Genomic DNA, 14,032 nt, shown 5'->3' with positions numbered 1-14,032 from the left:
TCATTTTTATTTTAATTCATAAATACTAGATATCTTTTTAGCCGTGGTTAGTTAGCTTCGGCATCCTTTCAGCCGTGGTCGTCATCTTTTCAGTCGTGGTTGTTTCCATGATTGCATTAACACTCACATGCAGCATATTTCATATATCATTTTTATACTCATTTCATTTTATGTATATCTTACATCTTGTATATATAACATAATTCCACACAAAATTCTATTTTACTCATGCCACACAATTTAACAATAAAATTCATACACTACCTGTAAAATAAGTCAACCAACATTTATTGTTTATATACCGAAAATACCTTTCATTCCTTACATAATTATCCTGAAAATATTTCTCACTTTCATCAGTTCATTTTTGCATATACGTATCTAATAAACAACCCTAAATTCAAAAAAAATATAATTTACATAGCTGGCATTTTACCCATACGGAAACATATACACGTACATATAACACAATTTATTTTTCATTAAATTCATAAAAATTTTGATTTAATATATATTTTTTCCCTAACCTGATTTTTTGCATTACGCCAACAAGGACCCCGAAAAGATGCCTGCGGCGCTCACCCGAACCTTGAAATTAAAAATTCTAATTCCATGTAATTAATCATGAATAAAATATTATTTTAATATTCCCTAAACCCATAAATTCTAAATAAATAAATATACCCTTAAATGTAACCAAATTACCAAATTTCTCAAATCTCACACTCGCTTTGGAGTGGGGGCTAGAAAACCCCAATTGAAAAATTACCTATGCCAAAATGATGATGTCGACGATTAGGACCCGGTGGTGGTGCCTGATTGTCGATTTAACAGTAGATTTAACAAGAAATTGAGAAATTAGGAAAAATATACATTTTCATAGGAATGGTGCCTATGCCGCTCCCACGATAAATCCGCTCCAGTAGAATGTCGGTGGCGGAGTTAGGAACCCAACGGAACCTTCCGTTTCCCGATCGGTCGAATATTCGTAGAGAAATGAGGGGAGAGACTGGCGGAGACAGAGAGTGGATGAGGAGCATGAGAGAGCATAGAGAAACGCAGAGAGAGATCTTTACGATTCCAGGAAGCTTCAGCTTCCTTCTTTTCTTTTCTTTTTATTTTTTTTTCCCAGGTTATTACAGTGTGTGTAGGTGTGTAGTTGAATGTCAGTACGTGTGTAGGTGTGTGGCAGTGTGTGTAGCAGTGAACATGAAACAATGCATGTAAATAATGTGTGTGGCAGTGCATGTAAGTGTGTCTTTTAATGTGTGTGTGTAGCAATGTGTTAATGTGTGTAGAAGTCAGACACTCGGTTCCTCCTATCTGCAACAAAATGAACCTTGTTAGACGGGTGGTGGTGTAGGCTCTGAAACTCTTAGTGACCCTCCAAGATCAACAGGCACTAGCGGGATTAGTGAGTGTAGCACATTAGTTATAAATGGCCTATAACTTGGCTCTGGTTATACACATAGCACCACTATAGCAGCAACTTGGTATAAGTGTTTGAGATCCATCATGTTTTTGATCTCAGAAGCAACAAGGCTTGGAAGCTTTGATCTGTCGGTGAGCTGAGGCATAGCCTTAGTCACAATGGACTGGTATTGAGCAGGTGGCGTCTTCTTTGCTGGCTTCCTTGCCAACAGAAGCTCTAAAAGGACCACCCCGAAAGCATAGACATCACTTTTTTTAGTTAGCTTTCCATCCAAAAGGTACTCTTGTGCTACATAACCCAAAGCTCCTGAAAGCTTTATATCGTTTTTGTTCTGAGTTCGAGTGCTTATTGCAAGCCCAAAATCAGAAAGCTTGGCACTGAACTTCGAATCTAGAAGAATGTTAGATGAATTTAGATCACGATGAATGATAGGAGGGTTGCAGTGTAACGACCTGCTTAATTTCTATATTTTTTTTTTATGATAATAAAACCAATATAATAAACCAAGTAGATCATAATCCACCTGTACCCGTGGGTACTAGGGATATATCAGACACATATAATGGAAGTCTATGCAGCAAGAAATCATAAAACCATGTACATACCTTTATATCATTTAGTACAATACCAAAGTTTACTATATCCGTCGTACATATCCCAAAATAAACCAAAAACCAACCCTAGGGTCGATACCCAAAAACCCACCATCAAACCCTAACAAACGACTTACCCTTCAGAAAGGGCAGGTCAACTATATCTACCTCAGCAGAGCTTTATCCGCTCTCATATCCGGGGCTCTTGAAAAGTTCATGAAATTCTAGGGTAAGACACCTCTCAGTAAGGGAAATAAACTAATACTAGTGTGTGGCAACATGAGTATTCCATGTTATACATATACCATACATAACATATTTAGTAAACTGTTATGTCATATCTGGGAAAACATATATATCATCATAGCATGACAGAATATACTACATTTTCATAAACATATTTCATCTCATATAATAATAATAGTAATATAAAAACAACCCTGGTAGGTTAGTTGGCTGTTGTCATGTATTACCCCCACATGGCTGGGTTGTGAAGTCCAAAGGCGGGACCTGATAATGGTTGGTTGACCACTGCTAAGTCAAAAGTACAGTCTGTAAGTCAGATGGGTTTTCCAGACCTAGTCTGTACACCAAGGGCGCTCACACACTTCTTAAAAAACACATCGACCATTTAATCTCACACCACTCTGTACAACGGCGTTAACACAAATATCATGATAAATCATGAACACATAGCATTGGTACCGTGCAAGTGTTAGCCTAGACCAAGCCAACCAGGTTCTGATATCATATATCATATACTGAAACTATGATACATGGATATTTCATACCATTAATTATCAAATCAATCATATCATTTTGCATATATACGTATATCATGAAAATCATCGGCCTGTACGCCGATATTTCACATTTTACCATAACTCAGCCCGTACACCGACAAATCATATCCATAACTCAGCCTGTACGCTGACAAATCATATCCATAGCTCAGCTTGTACGCCGTCAAATCATATACATAGCACGGCTCGTACGCCTGTAAATCATATCCATAGCACAGGTCGTACGTTGGCAAATCATACACATAGCATGACCCGTACGTCGGCAAAACATGTAAAAATCTCGGCCCGTACACTGGTTTTCCATTATACAAATCCAAATCTTTATCATATTCCTAGAAAACAGTTTTTCATTATAATTTCTACTCATGCCACACGAAATAAGTTTTTTCATATATCTAACATACCATCATTTTCAGCAATATTTTCAAATATAAATCATATATAAATATATTTATTTCCCTGAAATCAAATGCTATAATATTATACATACTTTTCATAAAATACTAGTTTAGTTTATCCCCTTACATGATTCTTGAAAAACCCCTAAGATACTCAGTCCCGCACCAACAGGATTCCCCACTCAATACCCTGAAAATCACATCTCTCATAATTAAAGTTCAATATTTTTATGCGTACTATGCTTTCTACAACTGTCAAGAAACCAAATATTGAGTAGAAAACCTTACCTTGAATTTGGGATGATTTCCAACTCAGCCCCATCGACGATCCGCTCTGGTAAACTTGGAGAGAACTTCGCCAGGAGCGTCGTGGTGGCTTCAAATCGTCGAATCGGCGAGAATCCGGCCCGAGATCGTAGAGAGAAGGTATAAGGGGCATAGAGGAGAGAGAGAGAGAAATGTTTGCGCAAGATTTCGGCCAAAAATGAAAGTTGACTCTATTTATACACTGGGCTTTGTCGACGAGCCACGTCACCTCGTTAACGAGGTTAATAGGAAATTCGTCGACGAACTCTCCCTTTCGTCGACGAAATTTAGAGTCGCCCAAAAATTTTCTCGGTATTTTCTCCTTGACGATACATACCCTCGTCGATGAGACCCCGTGTTATCCTCGTTGACGAATCCCCTGTATTCATCGACAAGTCCTTGATTAAATTCTTTAGTTATTATTCTCAAAGCGTGTTCGTCGACGAAGTCTGTTGCCTCCTTCTGTTTCTGTTTCCATTTCCCTCCCTCTTTATTATTTAAATATCATTATTCTTCAGGTCATTACATGCAATGCTCGCGAAGAAATTCTAATCCTCTACAACATCAACAGCAATTTTCAACCGAAGATGCCAAGTTAAGGCCAACCCTTGAGCAGGCCCATGCAATTGAGTTTCCAACGATCCATTCTGCATCATTTCATAAACAATAAACCTTGCCTCGCCATGAACGTAATAACCCAAAAGGGAAACAATATTTTGATGCTGGAATTTACTTAGCCAATCCACCTCGTTCTCAAACTCTTTTTCAGCATCTTGCCCTCCACATTCTAGTCTCTTCACAACTCCAACTAAGCTTTCACCAAAATGAGCTTTATATAGATGTCCAAATCTACTCTCACACAAAATGTTCTTGTCTTCGAAATTGTATGTTGCAGCTACTAATACATCATATTCAATAACAGCAACAAAACCCTTCTTACCCACCATCTTCAATGAATTGAATCTACTCAAATCTGAAACTGATGAAAGCCCTTTTGTGCTATCCAAATTCTGTTGGCCTTTCCCATTGAAGTTCCTTAACTTCTTTTTCTTTCTGCAGACCCAGAAGCAGGATAGAAACAGCGAAACACCAAGAAGTGTGGACGTAACAATAAGTGTTATAAGAATTTTTTTGTTTACGCTTGTATGCTGCTCTGCTTTAACATCAGGCATTGCTGGGGACTGAGCTTCCATTTTTGCACAAAATTGAGAAATGGGTTCTTTGGCAGAGGGAATAAGAAAGCCAGAATTGCTGAAAATGGCAGGCTCTGGTTTGGCATCAATTAGAGTGAGGGCTTTAAAGCAAGAGGATGAAAAAAACTAGAAGGGTAATGACAAAAGACGATCCATGTCACAGAGAGAGAGAGAGAGAGAGAGAGAGAGAGAGAGAGAGAGAGAGAGAGGAAGAGAAATCTTGTGAGTTAGTGGGGAGGGTCGGTGATGTACCTAAGTTGTAGAGAAAACACGAGCATTGCAGGTAGCCGAAGGTGCCGTAGAGTTGTGTGAAGATTCGCGGAGCTGCTGCCGCTAGTGCTAGATGATGCTGGTGTAGGGGAGAGGCCGTAAGGGTGGCCAGATGCTGGTGGAACCTGCTGTGTTGCCACCGAGATGCCTCGGCTTTTGCTGGTGGTGAGGATCTGCTGATCGTGCTCGCGGGGTGTTACTCAGTAAGCCCTCAAGTACTAGATTAATCTCATATTCACACAGTTCAAACAAAGGTTTACTAGCGAAGGCCCCAAGGATAGAGAAATCTACCCACCCATACAAGTAGGTTCCCTCTACCCTAGTGCATTATGCAGCTATTGTTACGTCTGATATAACTAGCGCACTCACCTTTCTCAGTAAGCCCTCGAGTGAAGAGTATGCCCCGCCTCAGTTGTAACATATTCTATTAGCCTAAATAGTTCTAATATCATAATACATTATTCTTTCTGTCATTATTCAACCATTCACATATGTTCATGTTCATAGTTTTAACATTGCATTGCATTTTATTTTAAGTGACTCTTTCCCATTTACATCATTCACATTTTACATTTCATTCCATTATCGTTTCATTGTCATTTCATTTCATTTTCATTTCATTCACTTATACTATAGCTGCTCTTTAGCCGTCATCAGTTAGTTCACATAGAAATGCGCTAAAATCTACTAACATAGTTCATTTTAGCCATCATCAGTTAGTACACATAGAAATGCGCTAAAATTTGTTAACACGACTTTCAGCTGTCACATACATTTACATGGTTGCATTAACATACACAAGCAGAATGATTCATATCATATTTCATTCTTAATGCTTAATTTACTTAGCCTGTATCTCATATATTTAACATATATTTGCACAGAACTTACATTTACTTATGCCACACAATTTAGTAATAAAATTCATATATTGCCTGTAAAATAAGCCAACCAACATTTAATATTTATATACTGAAAATATCTTTCATTTCTTACATAATTATCTTGAAAATATTTTCCACTTTCATCAGTTCATTTTCACATATACATATCTAATAAATAGCCCTAAATTCGAAAAAACATAAATTAAATGGTTGACATTTTAAACCCATACCGAAACATATACACGTATATATAACATAATTCATTTTCCATTAAATTCATAAAAATTCTGGTTCAATATATACTTTTTCCCTTACCTGATTTCTTAAACTACGCTAACAGTGACCCGAAAAATACTTGCGGTGTTCACCCAAGTCCCGAATCAAAAATCCTAATTCCATTAAATTAACTCTAAATAAAATATTATTTTAGTATTTCCTAGGCTCATAAATTCCAAATGAATAATTATACTCTCAAATATAACTAATTTACCTAATTTTTCAAATCTCACTCTCGCTTTGAAGTGAGGCCTAGAAAATCCCAATTGAAAATTTACCCACGTCAAAATGACAACGATCACGACTAGGACCCTGTGGTGGTTCTTGATCGTCGATTTAATGACAAATTTAAGGAGAAATTAAGGATTTAGAATAAATATACCTTTTCCCAGGAGTAGTGCTTACGACGCTCCCACGATAAATTTAGTTCAGTAAAAATGTTGGTGGCGGAGTTAGGAACCCAATGGTATATTCCGTTTTCCGATCGGCCGAATATCCGTTGAGAAAATAAGAAGACAGGGAAGGAAGACAGAGGAGTGAGATGAGAGAGACAAAGCTTCTCAGTTTTCTTAACTTTTTTTTTTTTTTCTTTTACTTTATTTATTAACATAATATCATATTATATTATATACTTATATATATACCACCATTTTACTTAACTTAATTAATTCAATTTAATAATATTCAATTAACTAATTAAATAATTAATAATTATTCTTAATAATTAAATAATTAATAATTATTCTTAATTTTTTCATACTATTTCTTTTTATTTATTTATTTAATACATTAATTTAATAATGTTTAACTAATTAATTGATTAATAATTTTAATTAATTAAAATTTTTTTTCGAGTTATTACACTTAAGTTCAGTTAGATAATGCTTTAGAGATTGTGTATGGTGGAAACTCAATTCAGGCTATAAGTAAAATCAGTTTAGTCAGATAATGCTTAAGAGATTGTGTATGTAAATTTTAAGAAACTCGTTTTAAACTAAGAAATTATATATCAAACCAGCTATCCTCGCACACTAGAATATAAATTATACATTGCAGATAAATGTCAGGTGGCCTGACCTGAACCCGCTTAATCCGTCTACTAAACGGGCCGGACTCGGATTGACCTATGTATAAACAGGTCAGCTTGCATTAACCTAAATCTAGTTTAAGCGAGCGGGTTGTCCGTCAGGTTTTGACTTGTTTTGTCACCCCTACATTCCACTCCTCATTCCATTCCATTCTCCAATTTATTCAATTTTTATTTCATTCCATTCATGTGTCCCAAACATAGCATAAATACATTAGCAAAGGTAAACATTTTTTTAAACTTAAAATTTTGACATTCTAACAAACAAGACCTTAGTTTCATGTACAAGTCCATGATGACATGAGCCCGCGTGACAGAGTCAAATCCTATCACGTGGATTCATGCAATCATGAGTCCGTGATATTGAGCATTTTCTTTTAAAAAAAAAAATAATAACAATTTAATAAATTTAAAATTTTAATTAAATTAAATCTAAAAATAATATTATTAAAATAATATAATTGCTTTCATGTGATTGATTTTATGTTCATTCCTTGATTGTACATCTTTTCACACATTTTTTTCTTTTCGCAATTAATGCCAAAAATAACTGTCTTTCCTTTGTTGTTTTTCACACACACACACACAGAGAGTTATATATATATATATATATATATATATATATATATATATATATATTAAAATGTAATATTGTAGCTTAAATCTCATTATATCCTAATTTTTGAAGATGAAATGTTTAATTTTATTTATCTTAAATGATGAAATATTAAATCATTTTAAAGCATTTTAATTGAAAGTATAAATTTTAATTTTTATATTTGTAAAAATTTTAAGAAAAAAAAGTTTTATTTGGTAAAAAAAAATTATATAGGGTAAAATTTAGCAGCTCATGAATTTTCTAATTATAATACTCCATAACCTAAGTTTTTGAAAGCTAACAACTACCTAAAATTTAATTTTATGAGTGAAAATAACTTTCCATTAGTCAACAACTAGTCATTTATTAAGTTTAAATAAAAAAAAGTATCATAATAAAATGATGTTTTTATGTTTTTTCATTCAATTATGATAAGATAATTTTGAAAATTTACATCAATTTAATGAATTAAGTTAGGGAAATTGGTTAGTTAATTATAGCATTTAAAATTTAAATGAGTAAGAGATTTGTATATTCAACCAAATTTTAGGTTCACAGGTCCAACTGATTTGACTAATTTAAGTCAACCTATCAAATGATGCCAATGGTTTAATTAACTCAAGATAACACCATGTTACCATGTGAATATCAATGGTTGAAGTCAAATAGATTAAACTAATTGCACCTATCAATTAAAGAACTCAAGTCTTTGAGTCATTTATCAGTTCGGTTTTCACGATAGTATTTTTAATTGATAAGTTTTCTTAAGTTAACTAATTTATTAAATTGATATCATTTTTCCTCTCATAGTTGAATAAAAAAGCTAAAAAAGTCATTTTATTAATGATAAAATTTATTTTTTCAAAACATTATAGTTTCAAATTGCAAGTCACAATCGATCTCTATGTACATTAGCATATAATGTTTCCTTCAAAATTTGAGCTCTCATAAATGACGATTTTTAATAATAATTAATAAAGGGCGAGCATTCAAAGTCCGTTAAACTACTAGTGGAATTTTATTATTATTATTATTATTATTATTATTATTATTATTATTATTATACCATTGATTAATGGGGATCCCCCAACAAAAAGACAATGACACCGCTCTTAAAATTTTATAATTCCTACTTTAAAAACATTACGGAAATGAAAGAAAGAACATGTGAAAAAAATTATTTAAATTTGGTTGTTAAGTGGGAAGAAAAATAAAAATTTATGTTTACATATAATTATTTTTTGATTTTTCTAAATTTCAAATATTTTAGAATAAAATTTTGCTTTTAATAATATTTGATTTAAAGGAAAAATATAGTAGATTTTTTTTAAAATTTTTTCTTTTCTCAAATAAATAATACCAAACTATTAGGTCGAATTAAATAATAGCTAACTATACTAGTTATTATGTTTTATATTCGGATTGTCATCTATAAGGGACACGTTTAAAAAACGTAATAAGAGGAATAATATAACTAAAAATAAAAAAATGAAGGGTATTTGGGTCCTTTTATGCTTAGGGCATGCTAGTTGGTTCAGGAACAAAAGATTAGCGATGTAACTAATTATGATAAAGATATTTTCTCTTGATCATTCCGATCATACTATATTAAATATAGGGTTATAGATGTACGGACAAATATTATTACTTAATGACATCAGCATGAATAAATTAAAAATATTAGTTGTGTAATTATCGATATTTTGAAATCATTCATTTGATATTTTTTAGGTATCTCATTTTTTTTATTTCTACCAAAAAACAATGAATAATAAATAAAATACAAATATTTTGAAAGTTAGTCTTATCGTTTTTTAGGAGTTGAGCTTTGTGTGAAAGACGTTTAATGCATGAATACAATTGGTGTCATGCATAAACTAAGTCCAAATTTTTGTCTTCATATTTCAATTTTGTAGAGCCGCACATTTTTCTTTAATTGTAATTTCCCCCATAAAACATCAAAATTTCTCACATTCCGACCCTCAAACTTCATCTTTTTTGCAATTTGACCGCTGTCTAATGTTACAATTGACAATGAACCGACAAATTGAATTCCATATTAAAAGACTTTAGCTCCGGCTGGCCGGGCGCCGTTCCCGGCCACCGCCATTTCTGTCTCAGCCGCCTCCGCCTGCTCCCTGAACTTCTTGTAAATGTCACTCCGGTAAAACTTCCTAGTCCTGACCACCAGAGCAACCGAAACGGCTGCCCCGAACACTGTCGCCGCCGTGATTGTAATAAAAGCCAGCTTGAAGCACTCAACCCCGTTACAGTTCAAGTCCTCTCCGGCCTTTCTCGACTTCCCCAAAGCCGCCAATTGCCTCCTCGCTTTTTGGTCGTACAGATGACCCGTGACCCGCGCGTTCAGCAAGTACGCCCCGATCGGACTTGCGACGGCTCCAAAGTTGTACAGGGTAGAATAGTACTTGAGTCCGAATATCTCCGAGATTATGGCGTAGATAAGCGGCCACTGGGCCCCGAAGCAGAATCCGATTATGACCGACGCCGCGTAGAGGCTGTTTGGGACGGCAAAGGCGATGAGGAGGTGGCCCACGCAGGAGAGTAAGAAAATGAGGGCGAGCATGAGCGGGCGGGGAAACTTGTACCGGGTCAAGAAGATTTCGGATGTGAACCCGGAAGCGACCCGACCCAGGTAGTTCCATATGCTCACTAGCGATACGTACGTGCTGGTGTTTCGGGTCGGGTACCCGATTTGGCCCAGGTTATCAATCGCCGTCAGCGTTCCTCCCACTCTGCAAACCGTCGCCACGAAAAGGATCAGCATGTCAACGCTGAAAAGCACCTGGAGGATGGTGTAGTCCTCTCCTCGGTCCGGAGGCCGGAATATGTTCTTGAAGCAGGAGACTTGTTGAGCCTGCGGTACCGCCGCCGCTGCCGAACTGCTCGCTGGCAGGTTCGGCTTCTCTGTTACGATGTGCACCGGCGAGAGAGCATCTGCGGTTTTATTCTTCTCCTTCCATGGCTTGTACTCTGCTCTTACGACGACGGCCAGGGGGAGAAAGAGCAGGAGGAGCTCTCCGGCGTCGCTGACGCCATACGCGGCCTGGGAGAAAATGTTGGGGAATAAACCGACCTGGAGTAATAATCACGCACAAAGAAAAATTCAAACACACACAATGAACACCGGATTTACGTGGTTCGGTCCAAACTGACCTACGTCCACGGGAGCACACCACTGCACTATAATCTGGGAGAAATAACACACGGAGGAGCCACTGCTCAACTCTCTCTCTCACCACAACTCTCTGCTCTCTGCACTTCTCTCTGTACTCTCAGTATACACACTCTCACAACTCTCTGCTGCACACACCACTCAACACCCCTACACACAACTCTTTACACAGCCCACGCACAATTTCACACTCCTCACAACTCATATATATATACACAAGGTGAGGGGGAAGAAGTCAAACAAAGGCTGCTGCAAAGTCACAAGAGGTGGGCAGATTTGGTGGCCTTCCATTTGCAATTCAAAGTCGGCGGCTGGGCTGGTGCGGCTGCCAACGGCTCCACACCAGCAATCCTAACAATCTCCCACTTGGAGACGGAGGCAGCATCTCAACCAGTGTATATGCAAATGTTGTGCTCAGGTCCGTCTTCAATCATGAAGACCAACTGAAGTTGAGCACAACTTCAGTTTCTCTCTAGTTGCCACCTTCCTGTCTACTAGATTTCTGCAGACTAATCTGATGGCTGGTATCTTCACAACTGGTGTAAAAATGCCGGTGTAGTCAATCCCTTTCTTTAGCTCAAAGCCTTTGACTACCAACCGAGGCTTGTACTTTTTGGAGCCGTCATGCTCCTCTTCAATTCTGTACACCCACTTGTTGTGAAGGCCTTTGGGCAACTTCCACGTTCTGTTGGAGGTGAGAGACTTCATCTCGTCCTTCATTGCAAGCTCCCACTTGCTCGCATCTTCTGCCTGACAGCATACAGGCTCTCCTCCATCTGTAAGAAGTAAATAATCTATATACCTTCTGTTTGGTATATGAGGCCGAGTAGATCTCCTAAGCTCCGGAGCTGGAGTAGGAGGCGGTGGTGTGACGAATTGCTCCACTGGTTCCTCTGCCTGAGGATTCTCGGCATTCTGCTGTTGTGTTCTCATACATTCTGGGACATTATCCGTATCTACACAGGTTGGTTCTCTCTGAACTGGTTCGGTGGATTCAGCTGTGTGCCTATCTTTGTACATCACCTTTTCATCAAAAATCACATCTCTGCTTCTGATCACCTTTTTGTTTTCATCATCCCAAATGCGGTATCCAAATTCATCTCCACCATAACCGATGAAAGTGCATTTCCGGGATTTCGGATCCAGCTTATCCCTGACATGATCATTGATATGTACATATGCAACACAACCAAAAACTTTCAAATGTGAAAGTCTTACCTCTTTGTTACTCCAAACTTCTTCTGGTAGGCAATAGTCCAATGGTACTGAAGGACTTCTATTAATCAAATAAGCTGCTGTGTTGACTGCATGTGCCCAAAACATCTTTGGCAAGCCTGACTGCATACGCATGCTTCTGGCTTTTTCTGTCAACGTTCTGTTCATCCGCTCGGCTACGCCGTTGTGTTGAGGCGTACCTGGCACAGTTCTTTCCATTCTGATGCTGTGCTCATAGCAGAAATTCTTGAACTCGGTGTCAACATATTCTCCACCGTTATCAGTTCTCAGCCTTTTGACTTTCAAACCAGTTTCGTTTTCTACCATCGCTTTCCAATTTTTAAAAGCATTGAAAACATCAGATTTATACTTCAGGAAGTAAACCCATACCTTCCGTGAATGATCATCGATAAACGTGACGAAGTAATGCTTTCCTCCTGTAGACGAAATGGTTGTTGGTCCCCATACATCTGAATGGACTAGCTCAAGTTTCTCCTTCTTCGGGGTACTGATATTTGCCTGGAAACTAACTCTTTTCTGTTTCCCAAATATGCAGTCCTCACATGTGTCAATCTTCACCGACTGTAAATCACTCAACTTACCCTTTGAGTGCATCACCCTAAGTCCCTTCTCACTCAGGTGTCCAAGTCGTTGATGCCATAGGTTGCTATCATCATTTCCTGTAGCAACTGTAATAAACATACATGTATCAGGAGTTACATAAAGAGTGCCACTTTTCTTACCTCGAGCAATTGTCAATGCACCCTTCGAAATCTTCCATTCATCACCAATGAAAGATGTGTTATAACCTTCATCTGCCAATTGACCGACTGAGATCAAATTCTTCCTCAGGTCTGGAATATGTCTGACATCCTTCAGCTTCCATACTGACCCGTTCATTTTGATCTTCACTGTCCCCTTCCCGGCAATGTCGCAAGGATGATCATTGCCCAGATATACTTTACCGAAATTACCTGATGTATACTCCTCCAGGCAATCTCTGCTGCAAGTGGCATGGAATGAAGCTCCAGAGTCTAACACCCAAGACTCCTTTTTGCTCTCCAAAGAGCAGATCAACAAATCATCGTTCTCGGAAGCAATATTTGCTTCTGTCTTTGCCCTCGTATCTTTCTTCTGACTTCTGCACTGGTTCTTGTAATGACCAGTCTTTCCACAGTTCCAGCACTCAATAACTTTTCTGCTCTGAGAACCTGTGTCCTGAGTACCTCTGGAATCTCTGGATTTGGACCTCCTAGTCCTGGATCTGCCACGATTGTTAGATCTTCCATGCCCGCTTCCCTTTCCTCGGCTTTCCACATTCAAAGCTGAACTTGAAGTGGAGGCATTGTTCGATTGCATTCTGATCTCCTCTGTCAAAATCATGCTAATAACCTCGTCGTATTTCAGCTTCGATTTTCCTGCAGAGCTACTGATCGCAGTTACAATACCTTTCCAACTCTCAGGCAGCTGGCTGAGAATTAATAGAGCACGGATCTCACTGTCAAAGGTAATCCCGACCGAGGCGAGTTGATCCGACAACTCGTTGAAATTATTCAAGTGTCTGTTGAAGCTTTCACCTGCAGACATGCTCATGGTAAAAAGTCTCTTCATTAGATGTACCTTATTTGCGGCTGATGGCTGCTCATACATGTTCGATAGCGCATCCATAAGGGACTTGGTGGTTGTCAAGTGCTTGATGTTGAAGGCAACAGACTTTGCCAACGTCATCCTCACAACTCCGAGGGCTTTTCGGTCAAGCAACTCCCACTCGCTCTCCTTCATGG

General features: G+C 37.6%; 1 protein-coding gene and 1 pseudogene across 1 annotated transcript; both read right to left on the bottom strand.

Moving 5' to 3' along the window:
• Positions 1–1,343: 1,343 nt before the first annotated feature.
• LOC131166528 (probable receptor-like protein kinase At1g80640) lies at positions 1,344–4,881 on the bottom strand (annotated as a pseudogene).
• A 4,852-nt stretch (positions 4,882–9,733) lies between these two features.
• LOC131166527 (uncharacterized) lies at positions 9,734–13,537 on the bottom strand. The gene is made up of 2 exons (XM_058125121.1): positions 13,475–13,537; positions 9,734–10,934 (listed from the first exon to the last, which is right to left on the bottom strand). Exons 1-2 carry the CDS (start codon positions 13,535–13,537, stop codon positions 9,900–9,902), a joined length of 1,098 nt encoding a protein of 365 aa, XP_057981104.1. The 3' UTR covers positions 9,734–9,899.
• Positions 13,538–14,032: the final 495 nt, after the last annotated feature.

Source organism: Malania oleifera, chromosome 10, assembly GCF_029873635.1.
Source record: "Malania oleifera isolate guangnan ecotype guangnan chromosome 10, ASM2987363v1, whole genome shotgun sequence".
Classification (NCBI taxonomy): domain Eukaryota; kingdom Viridiplantae; phylum Streptophyta; class Magnoliopsida; order Santalales; family Ximeniaceae; genus Malania; species Malania oleifera.
Note: the sequence above shows the minus strand (reverse complement) of the source record. Positions and strands in the feature narration are given on the sequence as shown.